Source organism: Pogoniulus pusillus, chromosome 11 (assembly GCF_015220805.1).
Source record: "Pogoniulus pusillus isolate bPogPus1 chromosome 11, bPogPus1.pri, whole genome shotgun sequence".
Classification (NCBI taxonomy): domain Eukaryota; kingdom Metazoa; phylum Chordata; class Aves; order Piciformes; family Lybiidae; genus Pogoniulus; species Pogoniulus pusillus.
In genome coordinates, this window is record NC_087274.1 from 31,555,240 (window position 1) to 31,570,778 (window position 15,539).

Here is a 15,539-nt window from a genome sequence, read left to right on the forward strand (position 1 = left end):
GGCCTGCCAGGATCTGAAGGGGGCTACAAAAAAGCTGAGGAGGGACTTTTGAGGCTGTCAGGGAGTGCCAGGACTGGGGGGAATGGAGCAAAGGTGGAGGTGGGGAGAGTGAGGCTGGAGGTGAGGAGGAAGTTGTTGATCATGAGAGTGGTGAGAGGCTGGAATGGGTTGCCCAGGGAGGTGGTTGAGGCCCCATGGCTGGAGGTGTTTGAGGCCAGGCTGGCTGAGGCTGTGTGCAGCCTGCTCTAGGGTAGGGTGTCCCTGGGCATGGCAGGGGGGGTTGGAACTGGCTGCTCCTTGTGGTCCCTTCCAACCCTGACTGATTCTATGGTTCTATGAATCCCACCTTCTAGAAGCATCTTTAGCCAAAGTGACTCCAGCTCAGTCTGTAGCTGGCACTACAGAGCACTGAAAGCTTCTTTATGCATAATTATGAGCAACACAAATGTCTTGGAATGGGTTTTTGGGTTGGTTTATTTGTTTGTTTTGTTTCTTGGGGCTTCTTGTTTGTTTGTTTTGTTTTTTCTTGTTGGCTGGTTTGGGGCTGTTTGTTTTTACTGCTTGGGTGGTTGTTGTGATCCTTGTGGTGCCTTCCAACCCTGACTGATTCTACACTTCTGTATTTAGTCTCCTGCCCTGGAGATACTCAAGACCTGCCTGGATGCAATCCAATGTGATCTTGTATAGGTGATCCTGCTCTGCAGCAGGGTTGGACTGGATGAGCTTTTGAGGTTCCTTCCAGCCTCCTGACATTGGGTGATGTTCTCCTTGCCCCACCATTTTGAGGAGTGCTTTGTAGTGACCTGGAGGTGAAAGGAATAGGGATTTTGTGTCTGTATCTTGCTCTCTTTCAAATTTCTGGTCAAAAGTTGTCATTTCAGGTTGCTTTCCATTAATAAAGTCACCCCCAGCCTTTTCCTGGCTAGGGAAGTTTCTCTAGAGAGAGGAAAACTCACCCACGCTAAAATAGATGAAGAAACAGGATCAGTTTGTACAAGTTCCTGAGATTTTGCTGTGAGAGCAAATCTTTATGTGGTGTATTCCAGACACCTGCAGTCTGAGAATGTCCCTTATTTTGCTGTCCAATCTATCCAGACATAAGTGGTGCCATTGGTGTCCATTGTTTTGGTCATATCTTCATGAATCAAGGACTGGAGCATCTCTTTTGCAAGGGAAGGCTGAGAGACTTGGGGCTGTTTAGCTTGGGGAAGGACACCCTGAGAGAGCATTTTCAGTGCTCATTAACATTAGGGATAGGTGTGAAGAAGGACCCAACCTCTTTTCATAGAAGCATAGAGTCAGGGTTGGAAGGGACCACAAGGAGCAGCCAGTTCCAACCTCCTTGCTGTGCCCAGGGACACCCTACCCTAGAGCAGGCTGCCCACAGCCTCAACCAGCCTGACCTTAAACACCTCCAGGGATGGAGCCTCCACCACCTCCCTGGGCAACCCGTTCCAGGATCTCACCACTCTCATGCTCAACAACTTCCTCCTCACTTCCATTGGTGCCCCAGTGATAGGACAAGGGACAGTTGGTGCAGACCAAAACACAGGAGGTTCTGCCTCAATATGAGGAGGAAATGCTTTCCTCTGAGGGTGCTGGAGTCCTGGAACAGGCTACCCAGATAATGTGTGGAGTCTCCTGCTCCAGAGACTTGGAAAACCCATCTGGATGTGTTCCCATGTGACCTGCTCTAGGTGACCCTGCTTTGTCAGGGGGGTTGAGTTGAATGACCTCCAGAGCTCGCTTCCAACCTCTACCCTTCTGTGGCTTGTAGCATGCAGAACTGACAGAGACTTTAGCACTGGACTTCAGTAGCTTCTCATGGTCACTGTCTTACTCTCCAGAAGTTAATTTCACAACATATTAGAGGAGACACACTTTAATTGCTGAGGAGAAAGGGTATTTTTCCATCTCTTGCAATGAAATTAATACCTATTTGGATGTGCTCTGATGTGCTCTGCAGCTGCAGCCCACAGTTGGTAATGCACATTAAGTAGAAAATGGTGAATAAGATGCTTCATGGTAAGCTTTTGTCACAGGGAGCTTTCCACTGCCCATCCTGATAAAGTTTAACTATTAGAGTCATTAATCTCCTGCTGTGACTTTACCTTCCAAGTGTCAGGATTAGGCATTTAATTCTTTACTATACTGTAAGTAGCACTGAGACATCGAGTCAGTCATCAGCAAGTGTGCAGATGACACCAAGCTGGGGGCAGATGTGGCTGGGTTGGAGGGCAGAAGGGCTCTGCAGTGGGACCTTGACCACCTGGACAGATGGGCAGAGTCCAAGGGGATGGCTTCAATAGCTCCAAGTGCAGGGTGCTGCACTTTGGCCACAACAACCCCATGCAGAGATACAGGCTGGGGTGGGAGTGGCTGGAGAGCAGCCAGACAGAGAGGGATCTGGGGGTACTGATTGATACCCGCCTGAACATGAGCCAGCAGTGTGCCCAGGTGGCCAAGAGAGCCAGTGGCATCCTGGCCTGCATCAGGAATGGTGTGGCCAGCAGGAGCAGGGAGGTCATTCTGCCCCTGGACTCTGCACTGGTTAGACCACACCTTGAGTGCTGTGTTCAGTTCTGGGCCCCCCAGTTTAGGAGGGACATTGAGATGCTTGAGCGTGTCCAGAGAAGGGCAACGAGGCTGGGGAGAGGCCTTGAGCACAGCCCTACGAGGAGAGGCTGAGGGAGCTGGGATTGGTTAGCCTGGAGAAGAGGAGGCTCAGGGCAGACCTCATTGCTGTCTACAACTACCTGAGGGGAGGTTGTGGCCAGGAGGAGGTTGCTCTCTTCTCTCAGGTGGCCAGCACCAGAACAAGAGGACACAGCTTCAGGCTGTGCCAGGGGAGATTTAGGCTGGAGGTGAGGAGAAAGTTCTTCCCTGAGAGAGTCATTGGGCACTGGAATGGGCTGCCCGGGGAGGTGGTGGAGTCGCTGTCCCTGGAGCTGTTCAAGGCAGGACTGGACGTGGCACTTGGTGCCATGGTCTGGCCTTGAGCTCTGTGGTAAAGGGTTGGACTTGATGGTCTGTGAGGTCTCTTCCAACCTTGGTGATACTGTGCTACTGTGATTTTGGTCCTGCAGTTGCAGTACAGCCATAGAAATCATCATTTCAGTGGGTAGCTTAACCTCTTTGAGCTCAGTTAGAAGCTGTGAACAGCCAAGGAGAAACCAGCCCTGAACAGTGCTTCAACAATAAAACATGAAGCTATCAAACCCAGCAACCAACTCTGTGCACCATAAACTGACTGAACTAGAAAGACATAAAATCTGCTGGGTGATGAACCCCTCTTACTTTTAGAAGTGTTTGCAGGTCTGGATGGTTTCCTTTTACATCTTTGTGTTGGTCTGGCAAAACTGTAACTCCCCAAGGTATATGTTAATTAACCATGGTTCCCAGTGGAGGACTTTATTGGACACAGATTGGATTTAGCAGCAATTTGGGATTTATTGAGGAGATGGCCTCAATCAGAAGCTGTTTTTTTTTAGCAGCAGTTGATGTGACAAGTGGTTTAGTGAAACAGCCACTTAATTGCAGGTTGGAGGATGGCAAGAATCATGGCAAGGATGTCTCCAGCCACAGCACGTGAATATACAGCCACAGGAATAGTTGGCCAGTGAAATATTTAGATGCCCACACTGACCAAAGCCCAAACATATAGACATGTATCATAGAATCAACCAGGTTGAAAGAGACCTCCAAGATCATCCAGTCCAACCTAGCCCTATCCAGTCAACCAGAACATGGCACTAAGTGTCTCAGCCAGGCTTTTCTTGAACACCTCTGAGGATGATGACTCCACCACCTCCCTGGGCAGCCCATTCCAATGCCAATCATTCTCTCTGCCAACAACTTCCTCCTCACATCCAGCCTAGACCTGCCCTGGCACAGCTTGAGACTGTGTCCCCTTCTTCTGTTGCTGCTTGCCTGGTACAAGAGACCAACCCCACCTGGCTACAACCTCCCTTCAGGTAGCTGTAGACAGCAATGAGCTCTGCCCTGAGCCTCCGCACGATGAAGAGTCCAGAACATCAGTCTAAAGGAAAGCCTGAGCAACCTGGGAAGAGAGCAGCCTAAGAGGGGACCTTGTCAATGTTTATAAGCATCTGAAGGGTGGGGTTGTAGATGTGGTGGATTGAAATTACCCCCAAAATAAAATCACCACACTACTGAGGTTTCATCTACTGGAATCAACTCATGCTTTGTAGTCACCTCTAACTAAAAATTCACTTGGGAAGGGGAGGAGGAAAGGAATTAATCTAAAGCTTTGTCTTATGAGTAAGAGTGAATTTCACAGCATCTACATTAGCATGCAGGGGTAGTGCAGGCATTGCAAAGCCATTTGTGAGCGTGCACAAGGGCACAGGATCTCACTCTCCTTAGCATAAAGCTCAACGTGGTTTTGCCACACTTTTTCTGGCCTTTTAAATTGAAGTCACAGAGTTCTGCTGTTCCCTTCTGAGCTGAAGTGGGTTGGATGCAGCAGGCAGAGCTCTGGGTGTGTGAGCTGTCACTTTGGCTGGGTGTTGTGGCTGTTTGCAGAGCATCCTTGTGGTCAATGGGATGGAGTCTCGTGGGGTCTCACAGGGGTCAGTACTGGGGCCAGTTCTGTTCAATATATCCATCAGTGACCTGGGTGAGGGCACAGAGGGCACTGGCAGCAAGTTTGCTGATGGCACCAAACTGGGTGGAGCAGCTGTCACGCCAGGAGGCTGTGCTGCCATTCAGAGGGATGTGGACAGACTGAGGCTTGGACAGGGAGTAACTGAATGAAATTCAACAAGGGCAAGTGTGGAGTCTGGCACCTGGGAAATAACAAGCCCAGGGAGCAGGATAGGTTGGGGACTGACCTGTTGGAAGGCAGGGAAGGAGAAAAGGGCCTGGGGGTCCTGGTGGATGGAAGGTTGTTCATGAGCCAACAATGTGCATTCATGGCCAGGAGGGCCAGTGCCATTCTGGGGTGTATTAGAAGGGCTGTGGCTAGTAGATTCAGAGAGGCTCTGTTGCCCATCTGCTCTGCCCTGGTGAGGCCACATCTGGAGTACTCTGTCCAGTTCTGGGCCCCCCAGCTCAAGAGGGACATGGAACTGCTTGAGAGACTCCAGTACAGAGCCACAAAGATGGTGAAGGGAATGGAACAGCTCTCCTGAGGCAGCTGGGGCTGTGCTGCTTGGAGAAGAGGAGACTGAGAGGTGACCTCAGCAATGTTTACAAAGATGTGCAGGTGAGTGGCAGGAGGCTGCACCAGGCTCTGCTGGCTGATGCCAGTGCCAGGACCAGGGGCAATGGTGGAAGCTGAGGCATAGGAAGTTCCATGGAAACATGAGGAGGATTTTTTTTCCCTGTGAGGGTGACAGACCCCTGGAACAGGCTGCCCAGGGGGGCTGTGGAGCCTCCCTCTGTGCAGATATTCAATAGCTGCCTGAATGTGTTCCTGTGTGATCTGCTCTGGGTGATCCTGCTCTGGCAGGGGGGGTGGATTGGATGAGCTTTGGAGGTCCCTTCCAGCCCCTGCCACTCTATGATTCTATGGACACACAAGAGTAGTTTTGCAGCAGTTATTTACCTTGATGAATAGCCCTAATTGAATCAAACAGACTGGTGATGCTGAGCTAATACTTCCCACTGTCTTGTCTTGTGCAATTAATATTACCTTGTCATGTATCCATTGCAGCCACTGGATGAATGGCTCACGTTTGCACTCCTGTCACATCTAACAAATGATTTTGTCAAGTCCTCCTTTATAGCCTGTGGTGATGGATAACAAAATTTGTGGTCTCCTGCATATATAAAAAGCCTTAACTATACCTTTCAACTTGAGTGCACAGGCATCCTGAAACTCAGCTAACCCATTCCTGGGGAAACCATAAAGCATCTTTGCTCAAAGGGTTAGAAATATGCTGCTGCCAGCTGTGATTAGCACAGCAGAGGAAAAGAGAATTTGATCATTTCAGATTTATCAAACCTATGGCAGAATTCAGATAGTGGTTTGGGTGGGGGGCTTGGGGTTTTAGCTGCTGCAACTCTGAGCTGCTGAAGGCTGTTAGAATCATAGAATCAGTCAGGGTCGGAAGGGACCACAAGGAGCAGCCAGTTCCAACCCCCCTGCCATGCCCAGGGACACCCTACCCTAGAGCAGGCTGCACACAGCCTCAGCCAGCCTGGCCTCAAACACCTCCAGCCATGGGGCCTCAACCACCTCCCTGGGCAACCCAGTCCAGCCTCTCACCACTCTCCTGCTCAACAACTTCCTCCTCACCTCCACTCTGACTCTCCCCACCTCCAGCTTTGCTCCATTCCCCCCACTCCTGGCACTGCCTGAGAGACTAAAAGGTCCCTCCCCAGCTTTTTTGTAGCCCCCTTCAGATGCTGGAAGGCCACAAGAAGGTCACCTGGGAGCCTCCTCTGCTCCAGCCTGAACAGCCCCAACTCTTTCAGTCTGTGCTCACAGCAGAGCTGCTGCAGCCCTCTCAGCATCCTCCTGGCCCTGCTCTGGACACTCTCCAGCATCTCCACATCCCTCTTGTCCCAGGGGCTCCAGAACTTGATGCAGTACTCCAAGTGGGGTCTCAGCAGAGCAGAGCAGAGGGGGAGAATCCCCTCCCTGGCCCTGCTGGCCACACTTCTGCTGCTGCAGCCCAGGCTCTGCTTGGCTTTCTGGGCTGCAAGTGCACACTGCTGGCTCCTGTGGAGCTTCTCATCCAGCAGCACCCCAAGTCCCTCTCTTCAGGGCTGCTCTCCAGCCACTCACTGCCCAGCCTGCATTTGTGCTTGGCATTGACCCAACCCAGATGCAGGACCTTGTACTTGGTCTTGTTGAACCTCCTGAAGTTGGCTTGTGCCAACAATATATCCCTTTTATGAACTCATTTCTCATTCAGGTGCAACCCTGCTGTGCTTTTTACAACGATAACCCCAACAAATGGCAGCTTAGCTGAGGCTCCTATTGTCCTTTTTATGGATTTCCAGTATGTGGTTGTACAGCAAAGGTATTTAATAGTGATGCAAATAAGCTGTGAACTTAAACATCCTGAGACTCCCCTTAGAGTACCGTGGGGCACATTGTTGTAATCGGATCTATAATACCACATTAACCTTGATTAAATATTGAACTGCTTGGTCACTGAGCTCAACACATTGAAACAGAGCCCTCCTCATGGATAGGAAGGTTACAAAAAAGGATATGGACAGGGAAATGTCAGTGTTCATTTAGGATTTAAAGTAGGTTTTTTGTGTTTTCCAACTCAGTGTCTGGTAGTGTAGGTTCTATTGATGAGAGTGTAGTAGAATCATAGAATCATAGAATCAAGCAGGTTGGAAGAGACCTCCAAGATCATCCAGTCCAACCTAGCACCCAGCCCTAGCCAGTCAACCAGACCATGGTACTAAGTGCCCCAGCCAGGCTTGGCTTCAACACCTCCTGCCACAGTGACTCCACCACCTCCCTGGGCAGCCCATTCCAATGCCAATCACTCTCTCTGCCAGGAACTTCCTCCTAACATCCAGCCTAGACCTCCCCTGGCACAGCTTGAGGCTGTGTCCCCTTCTTCTGCTGCTGCTTGCCTGGCAGCAGAGCCCAACCCCACCTGGCTACACCCTCCCTTCAGGTAGTAGTAGACAACAATGAGGTCACCCCTGAGCCTCCTATTAGGGGTGGATTGGGAAGAGTGTTTTCAGCAGATCAAAGGAGGTTCTCCTCCCCCTCTACTCTGCCCTGGTGAGACTTCTTCTTGAATACTGGATAATCTCAGGGGTCTCTTCCAACCTGGTTGAGTCTATGATTCTATAACTGCTGGGAGGCCTCTTGGTTCTATTCTCTTTCTGTGTCATCTCCTCCCCTCTTTGCACATGTTCCTGTGTCTGTGTAATTAATTAGTTTGGAAGTGGAAAAAGTTCTTTCCAGGCAGAATCTGAGCAGAATTCATTTTTAATGGGCATTAAGAATTGCTGTTCTTATAACATTGCCTGCTTCTTTAATTGTGAGAGAGCTCAAAGGAATAACTCCTGCAAACAGTGTGCTCCTTTCATAGAACCATAAAATCAACCAGGTTGGAAGAGACCTCCAAGCTCAGCCAGCCCAACCTAGCACCCAGCCACAGCCAATCAACCAGACCATGGCACTAAGTGCCTCATCCAGGCTTTGCTTCAACACCTCCAGCCACAGCCACTCCTCCACCTCCCTGGGCAGCCCATTCCAATGCCAATCACTCTCTCTGACAACAACTTCCTCCTAATATCCAGCCTAGACCTCCCCTGGCACAACTTGAGACTGTGTCCCCTTGATTTATTGCTGGGTTGCCTGCCAGAAGAGCCCAACCCCACCTGGCTACAGCCTCCCTGAAGGTAGTTGTCAACTGCAATGAGCTCTGCCCTGAGCCTTCTCCTCTTCTCCAGGCTTTGCTTTGCTTTGTCTTTACTGCACCGCTCAGGGGGTGAGTGGAAACATTCAAAGCTTGCTTTCTCCATCTTCAAACAGAGCTGACCCCAGCAAATGCAGCTTGGATCATGTATTTACAGTGCCCAACAATATACCAGCTTTCAGTGTGGTTTGGTGGTTTGATGACACCTTGTCTAGCTGGAGCTTTCATGTCTGCACTGCAAAATAGAGTAAATTACCTTTCCTGATGTTCCATCTAACTAAAAATGCATGACTTGAAGAGACTAATGGCTAGCCAGACCTTCAGGCTGAGGAGCTCACAGCATGGTGTGCTTTGAGCCCTCACTTTTTCATTCTTTAATGACCAAAAAAAAGCTGGAGAAAAAACATACTAAAAATGTTTCTGATCCCTATTCCCACAGAGCACTTCAGTTTCTGGGAAGAATTAGTTCTGATTTTTGGCTGCCTTTCACACTGTGGTGAAGTTTGATGTTAATTAGTAGCTATTAGCAAGGTGGAGGAGAAGCTAGTGACATCCTCACAGTAATACTGTGTGAGACAGGTGGGGTTGAGAAAATAACAGATGTTTAATCCTCAGGAACTTGGTGGATGTTTGTTTTCCCTCTGGAATAAAGTATAGTATGTTTTTCAGTCCAGCTGGAAAATGCTTATGGAGGGTTTTTGTTCCTGATGTGGTCTTCCACTATTTGAAGGGGGCTAGGAGAAAGCTGGGGAGGAATGTTTTCACAGTATCACAGTATCACAGTATCACAGTATCACAGTATCACAGTATCCCTGTATCACCAAGGTTGGAAGAGACCTCACAGATCATCAAGTCCAACCCTTTAGCACAGAGCTCAAGGCCAGACCATGGCACCAAGTGCCACGTCCAGTCCTGCCTTGAACAGCTCCAGGGACGGCGACTCCACCACCTCCCCGGGCAGCCCATTCCAGTGTCCAATGACTCTCTCAGGGAAGAACTTTCTCCTCACCTCCAGCCTAAATCTCCCCTGGCACAGCCTGAGGCTGTGTCCTCTTGTTCTGGTGCTGGCCACCTGAGAGAAGAGAGCAACCTCCTCCTGGCCACAACCTCCCCTCAGGTAGTTGTAGACAGCAATGAGGTCTGCCCTGAGCCTCCTCTTCTCCAGGCTAACCAATCCCAGCTCCCTCAGCCTCTCCTCGTAGGGCTGTGCTCAAGGCCTCTCCCCAGCCTCGTTGCCCTTCTCTGGACACGCTCAAGCATCTCAGTGTCCCTCCTAAACTGGGGGGCCCAGAACTGAACACAGCACTATAGGACATGAGGCAATGACTTTGAGCTGGAAGAGGGGAGGTTGAGACAGGAGATGAGGAAGAAATTCTTGACAGTGAGGGTGGTGAGGCACTGGAATGGGTTGCCAGGGAGGTTGTCAATGCCTCCTTGCTGGAAGCTGGGTTGGATGAGGCCTTGAACAACCTGTTCTAGTGGAAGGTGTCTCTGCCCATGGCAGGGGGGCTGGAACTAGATGTGATCTTTAATATCCCTTCCAACCTAAACCATACTATGATTCTGGTCATACCCATTGGAGATATTTGGACGAGAGCACGAAGCACGAGGCATGTGCTAAATCAAATATTACTGCCTGGAATACTGTTCAGCTGCAGGTTTCAGAGAAGCCTTAGAGCTATCCAGGCTAATATTTTTAATGGTTGTTTGAAGTTAAGCTCCTTAATCCATATTTGGCTTCTAAGTGAGCTGGAGTGGTTTCTAAAGCAGCGTGGAGCTTTCAATCCTCATCAATTCACAATGCATCGTGTGCGTAATCACTATTGTCCTGTATAGATCCTTCCAGTCCAGAACTGTGTCAGCATCAATCTCAGGAGGGTTTGGTGGAGCAGAGGCCCTGAAGTGTTTGCTATTTGTATGCTTGCTGCAAACACAGAGAAACTTGGTGGAAAGAGAGAAAGGAAAGGAAAGGAAAGGAAAGGAAAGGAAAGGAAAGGAAAGGAAAGGAAAGGAAAGGAAAGGAAAGGAAAGGAAAGGAAAGGAAAGGAAAGGAAAGGAAAGGAAAGGAAAGGAAAGGAAAGGAAAGGAAAGGAAAGGAAAGGAAAGGAAAGGAAAGGAAAGGAAAGGAAAGGAAAGGAAAGGAAAGGAAAGGAAAGGAAAGGAAAGGAAAGGAAAGGAAAGGAAAGGAAAGGAAAGGAAAGGAAAGGAAAGGAAAGGAAAGGAAAGGAAAGGAAAGGGGAAAGAAAAGATAAAAGAAAAAAGACACGAGAAAGAAGGGAAGGGAAGGGAAGGGAAGGGAAGGGAAGGGAAGGGAAGGGAAGGGAAGGGAAGGGAAGGGAAGGGAAGGGAAGGGAAGGGAAGGGAAGGGAAGGGAAGGGAAGGGAAGGGAAGGGAAGGGAAGGGAAGGGAAGGGAAGGGAAGGGAAGGGAAGGGAAGGGAAGGGAAGGGAAGGGAAGGGAAGGGAAGGGAAGGGAAGGGAAGGGAAGGGAAGGGAAGGGAAGGGAAGGGAAGGGCAAGCAAAGGGGAAAAGGAAAGGGAAGGGGAAGCAAAGGGGGAAAGGAAAGGGAAGGGGAAAGGGAGGGAAAGGGCAAGCAAAGGGGAAGGGGAAAGGGAAAGGGAAGGGAGAAGAGAAGAGAGGAGAGGAGAGGAGAGGAGAGGAGAGGAGAGGAGAGGAGAGGAGAGGAGAGGAGAGGAGAGGAGAGGAGAGGAGAGGAGAGGAGAGGAGAGGAGAGGAGAGGAGAGGAGAGGAGAGGAGAGGAGAGGAGAGGAGAGGAGAGGAGAGGAGAGGAGAGGAGAGGAGAGGAGAGGAGAGGAGAGGAGAGGAGAGGAGAGGAGAGGAGAGGAGAGGAGAGGAGAGGAGAGGAGAGGAGAGGAGAGGAGAGGCAAGGCAAACTCAGTGCAGAGAGATGCAACAGATGGGTGCTTAACTGCAAGCAGCCAGTGGATGCAGGGGAGATGTGTGCTGATCATGCTGCTCTTATTTACTGCTCTGTTTTCTTTTGCCACAGCTACGAAAGGCAGTAATGGATCACATATCTGACTCGTTCCTGGAGACCAATGTCCCCTTACTGGTTCTCATCGAGGCTGCCAAAAGCGGTAATGAGAAGGAGGTGAAGGAGTACGCTCAGGTCTTCCGTGAACACGCCAACAAGCTGGTCGAGGTAAGTGACTTTAGTGACACCCTGAGACTTCCATCTGGCCTCTGCAGGCGAGGCAGGGAGAATTGTATGCTGGCTGAAATGTTTGAGGCTGTGCTTCTGCAGTAGAGGCTTTCAGGAGTTTGGGTCAACTTTTATCCTGGTGATTGCCTGGCAGATGTCTGGATGAGCGGCGGAGGGAATCATGGTGCTGGTCTGGGTGGTTCTTTAAAGCAGCTGAGCATGTTAAAAAGGGTGTTTTCTGTGTTTTGTCAGAAGTCAGGGGCAAAGGGAAGTGCATTTCAGTTCAGTTTTACTAACAGTAGGATAGAACTCCCTCTCTGCCAAGTAAGAAGCCAAATAAGTGCTTCACAAAGCATCATCGTGTGGTAGTAATCTCGTGCTGGCCAAAGGCTGCTCTAGACCTAAAAGCTTATCAGTCTGAAATCAAAGAGGGACAAGGCCATGCAGAGAAAGCATAGCCTTAAGACCATGTTTGCTCCTGAAAACAAATCATAGAGACATAGAATAGAAACATAGAATCAACCAGGTTGGAAGAGACCTCCAAGATCAGCCAGTCCAACCTAGCACCCAGCCCTGTCCAGTCAACCAGACCATGGCACTAAGTGCCCCAGCCAGGCTTGGCTTCAGCACCTCCAGGCACAGCCACTCCACCACCTCCCTGGGCAGCCCATTCCAATGCCAATCACTCTCTCTGACAACAACTTCCTAACATCCAGCCTAGACCTCCCCTGGCACAACTTGAGACTCTCTCCCCTTGTTCTGTTGATGCTTGCCTGACAGAGCAGCCCAACCCCACCTGGCTACAGCCTCCCTTTGGGTAGTTGTAGAAAGCAATGAGCTCAGTCCTGAGCCTCCTCCTGTCCAGGCTAAACAACCCCAGCTCCCTCAGCCTCTCCTCATGGGGTTTGTACTCCAGGACTTTCACCAGGTTTGTTGCCATTCTCTGGACACCTTCCAGCACCTCAACATCTCTCTTGCATTGAGGGACCCAGAACTGGACACAGCACTCAAGGGGTGGCCTGAGCAGTGCTGAGCACAGGGGCAGAAGAACCTCCCTTGTCCTGCTGCCCACACTGCTCCTCAGCCAGCCCAGGATGCCATTGGCTCTGCTGCCCACCTGGGCACTGCTGCCTCCTCTGCAGCCTACTCTCTACCAGCACCCCCAGGTCCCTCTCTGCCTGGCTGCTCTCAGCCACTCTGTCCCCAGCCTGTAGTGCTGCTTGAGGTTGTTGTGGCCAAAATGCAGAACCCTGCACTTGGCCTTGTTCAGTCTCCTCCCATTGACCTCTGCCCACCCATGCAGCCTGGCCAGGTCCCTCTGCAGGGCTCTCCTACCTTCAAACAGCTCTACACCTGCTCCTAGCTTGGTGTCATCTGCAAACTTACTGATGCAGGACTCAATCTCCTTGTCCAGATCATCAGTAAAGATGTTGAACAGGACTGTGCCCAGCACTGATCCCTGGGGCACACCACCAGTGCCAGCTGCCAGCTGGATGTGGCACCATTCACCACCACTCTTTGGGCTCGGCCATCCAGCCAGTTCCTGACCCAGCACAGAGTGAGAAACAAATAGGTTGTCTTTCTGAGGAGATGCAGTGTGTAAAGACAACAAATGGTAATTTCAGGTCTTCAGGGATGATACTGGAGTGGCTCTGTTCTGCCACGAGGAGCATAAACCACAGCGATTGGCACTTGGATGTGCATGGAATGGCTGTCTAATAAAATAATGATCATGTCCTCACAGTTTGCCTTTAACATATCAGCAGCTATGAAAGATGCTTGTATTTCCTGAAGGCAAATAGAACTCAGTGATCTGTTTGGTACCATTGTGTGGCATCGTTCACTGTTCTGAGCTACTATTGTTTTGTTCAGCCCCTTTGCAGCATCCTTTCTCTCTAGCCATGCCTTGCAGTCTTTAGCAGAGGAAAATGCTTTTAGGGAATTAGTGGTTTGACAAGGGTTGGAACTATGCCTTTGAGTGGCTTCTGTTCTTCAAACAGGCATCATCCAAATTCTCCAAGCCCTGAGTAAGGGCTTTGGGTTTCTTTGTTACAGCTGACTAAAGCTAGAGAGATCCCTGGCAAAATGTGTGTGAGGAAATATTTGTAGTGGAAGTAAGGTGGTGTTCTGGAGCATCTTAGCCAGGTGGGGTTGGGCTCTTCTGCCAAGCAACCAGCAAGAGAACAAGGGGACAGAGCCTCAAGTTGTGCCAGGGGAAGTATAGGCTGGATGTTGTTAGGAAGTTCCTGGCAGAGAGAGTGATTGGCATTGGAATGGGCTGCCCAGGGAGGTGGTGGAGTGGCTGTGCCTGGAGGTGTTGAAGACAAGCCTGGCTGGGGCACTTAGTGCCATGGTCTGGTTGACTGGCCAGGGCTGGGTGCTAGGTTGGCCTGGATGATCTTGGAGGTCTCTTCCAACCTGCTTGATTCTATGATTCTATGATCTGACTCTTCCCATGGGAGTCAAAGTATCTCATTCAGAGTTTGGGGAGACAGATGTTTGCTGTGGTACTTAACCTGAAGGCACCTAAATGTAGGTCCTGGGGTTTAAAAGCTCTGGATGAATGCAATGCACTACTGAATGCAATAAAGTTTGTTACTGTTTGTCTGCACTGATTTATACAAAGATTTGTTGGTGCTGCCTGGTGACTGGAGCTGTGGCAAGGAAAAAATAAATAGCCAGCAGGTATCTAAAGAGAAAAAAAGTACCAAACAGAAAACCCCTCCACAACTTTCACTGTGGTATTGTAGTGGCTGTCAGAGCTTGTGGCATTACCCACGACAGGCATGGAACGTGTGGTTAGCATTACAGCACTCCCCATTTGCAACCAATCAGTGCAGCTGCAGGTGGAATAACATTGTTGTAAAGCTTAAAGTAACTAAGTGGTCTTTTAAAGAGAGTTGCTAACAGGTACTGACATGAGAGAAAGGAAAAATATCTTTGAAAGGCTATGGCTTAAAAAACACCCAAATTTACCTCTCCCTTCATGCTGTCATTTAGCTGGAAGCAACCCAACAGGAGAGGTTCTAGTGGCTTAACTTTGCAAGCCTGACAGTACATGACGTGGACCTAAGACCAAACCAGAGTTTGGATCCTGATGTTGGATGTTATGTTATTATCACAGAACCATAGAATCAACCAGGTTGGAAGAGGCCTCCAAGCTCATCCAGTCCAACCTAGCACCCAGCCCTGGCCAACCAACCAGACCATGGCACTAAGTGCCCCAGCCAGGCTTGGCTTCAACACCGCCAGCCACAGCCACTCCACCACCTCCCTGGGCAGCCCATTCCAATGCCAATCACTCTCTCTGACAACAACTTCCTAACAACATCCAGCCTAGACCTGCCCTGGCACAGCTTGAGGCTGTGTCCCCTTCTTCTGTTGCTGCTTGCCTGGCAGCAGAGCCCAACCCCACCTGGCTACAGCCTCCCTGCAGGCAGCTGCAGACAGCAATGAGCTCTGCCCTGAGCCTCCTCTGCTGCAGGCTGCACACCCCCAGCTCCCTCAGCCTCTCCTCACAGGGCTGTGCTCCAGGCCCCTCACCAGCTTTGTTGCCCTTCTCTGGACACCTTCCAGCACCTCAACATCTCTCTTGAACTGAGGAGCCCAGAACTGGACACAGCACTCAAGGGGCGGCCTGAGCAGTGCTGAGCACAGGGGCAGAAGAACCTCCCTTGTCCTGCTGGCCACACTGCTCCTGAGCCAGCCCAGGATGCCATTGGCTCTGCTGCCCACCTGGGCACACTGCTGCCTCATCTTCAGCTCGTCTCTCCCAGCATCCCCAGCTCCCTTTCTGCCTGGCTGCTCCCAGCCACTCTGTCCCCAGCCTGTAGTGCTGCTTGGGGTTGTTGTGGCCAAAGTGCAGAACCCTGCACTTGGCCTTGTTCAGTCTCATCCCATTGGCCTCTGCCCACCCATCCAGCCTGGCCAGGTCCCTCTGCAGGGCTCTGCTACCTTCCAACAGCTCCACACCTGCTCCTACCTGAAGGAAGGCTGTAGCTAGGTAGAACTGGCA

The 15,539-nt window shown here is 50.5% G+C and overlaps 1 protein-coding gene across 1 annotated transcript in view; it reads left to right on the forward strand.

The window, feature by feature from the left end:
* Window positions 1–15,539, forward strand: part of LOC135179633 (catenin alpha-2) — an 898,848-nt gene that overhangs the window by 676,237 nt on the left and 207,072 nt on the right. The window contains exon 9 of the mRNA XM_064151673.1: window positions 11,372–11,524. Coding sequence (XP_064007743.1) covers window positions 11,372–11,524 — 153 coding nt within the window. The remainder of the gene's footprint in view (window positions 1–11,371; window positions 11,525–15,539) is intronic.